At 47.2% G+C, this 1,895-nt stretch overlaps 1 protein-coding gene across 1 annotated transcript in view; it reads left to right on the forward strand.

Moving 5' to 3' along the window:
* Positions 1 to 464: 464 nt before the first annotated feature.
* Positions 465 to 1,895, forward strand: part of LOC123138424 (WAT1-related protein At1g44800) — an 18,542-nt gene continuing 17,111 nt past the window's right edge. Inside the window, exon 1 of the mRNA XM_044558402.1 lies at positions 465 to 658. Within this exon, the coding sequence (XP_044414337.1) occupies positions 465 to 658 (194 nt within the window). The remainder of the gene's footprint in view (positions 659 to 1,895) is intronic.

Here is a 1,895-nt window from a genome sequence, read left to right on the forward strand (position 1 = left end):
CATCGCATCGCGTCTTGGTGAGAAACAGAAGAGGAGACCTGGGAGCGTGGGAGACGCGTGACCACGAGAAATGTGCCTTTTCTCTCACCTTTGATTGATAGCTTGGTTGGACTTGTTGAAACAAGTTTTGCCGGAATTAACAAGTATTGCTGCTACATCTTGTCACCTAAGCTCGCACTGGGACACAAGGGCATGCTGAGGCAGGCGCATCCATGACTCAGATCCACCCATGGGCTACACTACACTTGGCGTCCAGCTCCTGAACCCTACTACATGTTCTGTTGGCCGCACATTGTTGACGGAGCGCGTCTATATAAAGGAGACGGTTTCCGTGTGCGCTTATCGCCTCAACGATCGCAGCAATTGGCCATTGCTTGCCTGAGTCACATCGTGCTCGAGCTACTGAGTGAGAGAGAAGCTAGATAGCTAGCCTGCCAGACAAAGAGGGAGAGAGAGAGAGAAAGATGGGTATGGGATGGAAAGTTATGAACGATGTGAAGCCATACCTAGCGATGGTGCTGCTGCAGGTGGGGTTCGCCGGGATGAACATCGTTGCCGTGTCATCCCTCAAGGGCGGGATGAGCCACTTCGTCCTCGTCGTCTACCGTAACATCGTCGCCACCGCCTTCATGGCGCCCTTCGCCCTCTATTTCGAGAGGTAACTAGCTAATTCCATCCATCCATGCATGGACAGATGGACCGACTACTCTCTCATATACCATCATATATCCAAGCAAGGGCTCTCGGTTGTTAACTAGAGTAGATGCATTCCACATGTTTTACCATAAAATTACACCACAACTTGCAAAAATTTACAGCACCACTTACACATGTATGCAAGCATGGATGAGTAGGGGAAGCCCGAAACGATTCGATCGATTCGTTTCAGTCGAGTTGGCAGCCTATGATTCAGTCCAGTTATATTCTATGTTGGCCTAGTTCTGGCGATGTATCACACTTTTTCCGACTTTTCGATCTCTCAAACGTATTTGTTTGAACTTGTAAAGGCTTTAGTTTAAGCCCGGGCAAGTACTTCCGCTCTAAAAAAGTTCATTATTTTTATACTAAACTTTCGAGGATCTAGGGATAACAGAACAAACAGATAGATTGTGTAAAGGAAGATTGGGAAAATTAAAAAAGCCAACTTGCCAAACGTACACCTCCACGATCTCGAGCAAACAAACACGTACAATTTGCTCAGTCCATTCTCAAATTTTGTCTCATTTAGATGGTGCAACAAGCTACGCGACCACCACTCGTGGAACCTGATCCAGAAAAGTGCAGATGCACATCTTGATATCCTTCCATTTTGTACCGGCATTTTTTTTGCAAGAATTTTTTTCATATTCATCAATTGGCAAGGTAATACAAAGAACACCAAAAGTAAAAATTATATCCAGGTACGTAGATCACATGGCGACGACTACAGGCACTTGAGCAAGTCAAAGGAGTGTCGTCGTCATCACGCGTCCCTCACCGAAGCCGGGCAAACCTTGTTGTAGTAGACAATTGAGAAGTTGTCATGCTAAGGCCCAATAGGACCAGTGCACCAAACCGTAGATGAAGGATCCAACCTATAGACACACAAACACACATGAACGAAGACCGGATGTACATGGATCCACCGAAGGCAAACACCGACCGAATCCCGCGAGATCCACCGGAGATAAACCATCACACGCCCTCCGACGACACTAGAAGCACCGTTGGGACTCTCTTTATCACGAGTTAAATCAAATATGTGTTGATGTACGTACCACATCTAGCAGCATTAACATATGGACATGTAGAAAATTAGAGTGCATGAGTACACGCAACCATGGACCTACCTCACGGTTGCTCCTAGCGACCCCGCCACCGCAGGAGGATGCAGGTGGGGCTGGCAGGAGAAGGTG

Source organism: Triticum aestivum, chromosome 6B (assembly GCF_018294505.1).
Source record: "Triticum aestivum cultivar Chinese Spring chromosome 6B, IWGSC CS RefSeq v2.1, whole genome shotgun sequence".
Lineage (NCBI taxonomy): Eukaryota > Viridiplantae > Streptophyta > Magnoliopsida > Poales > Poaceae > Triticum > Triticum aestivum.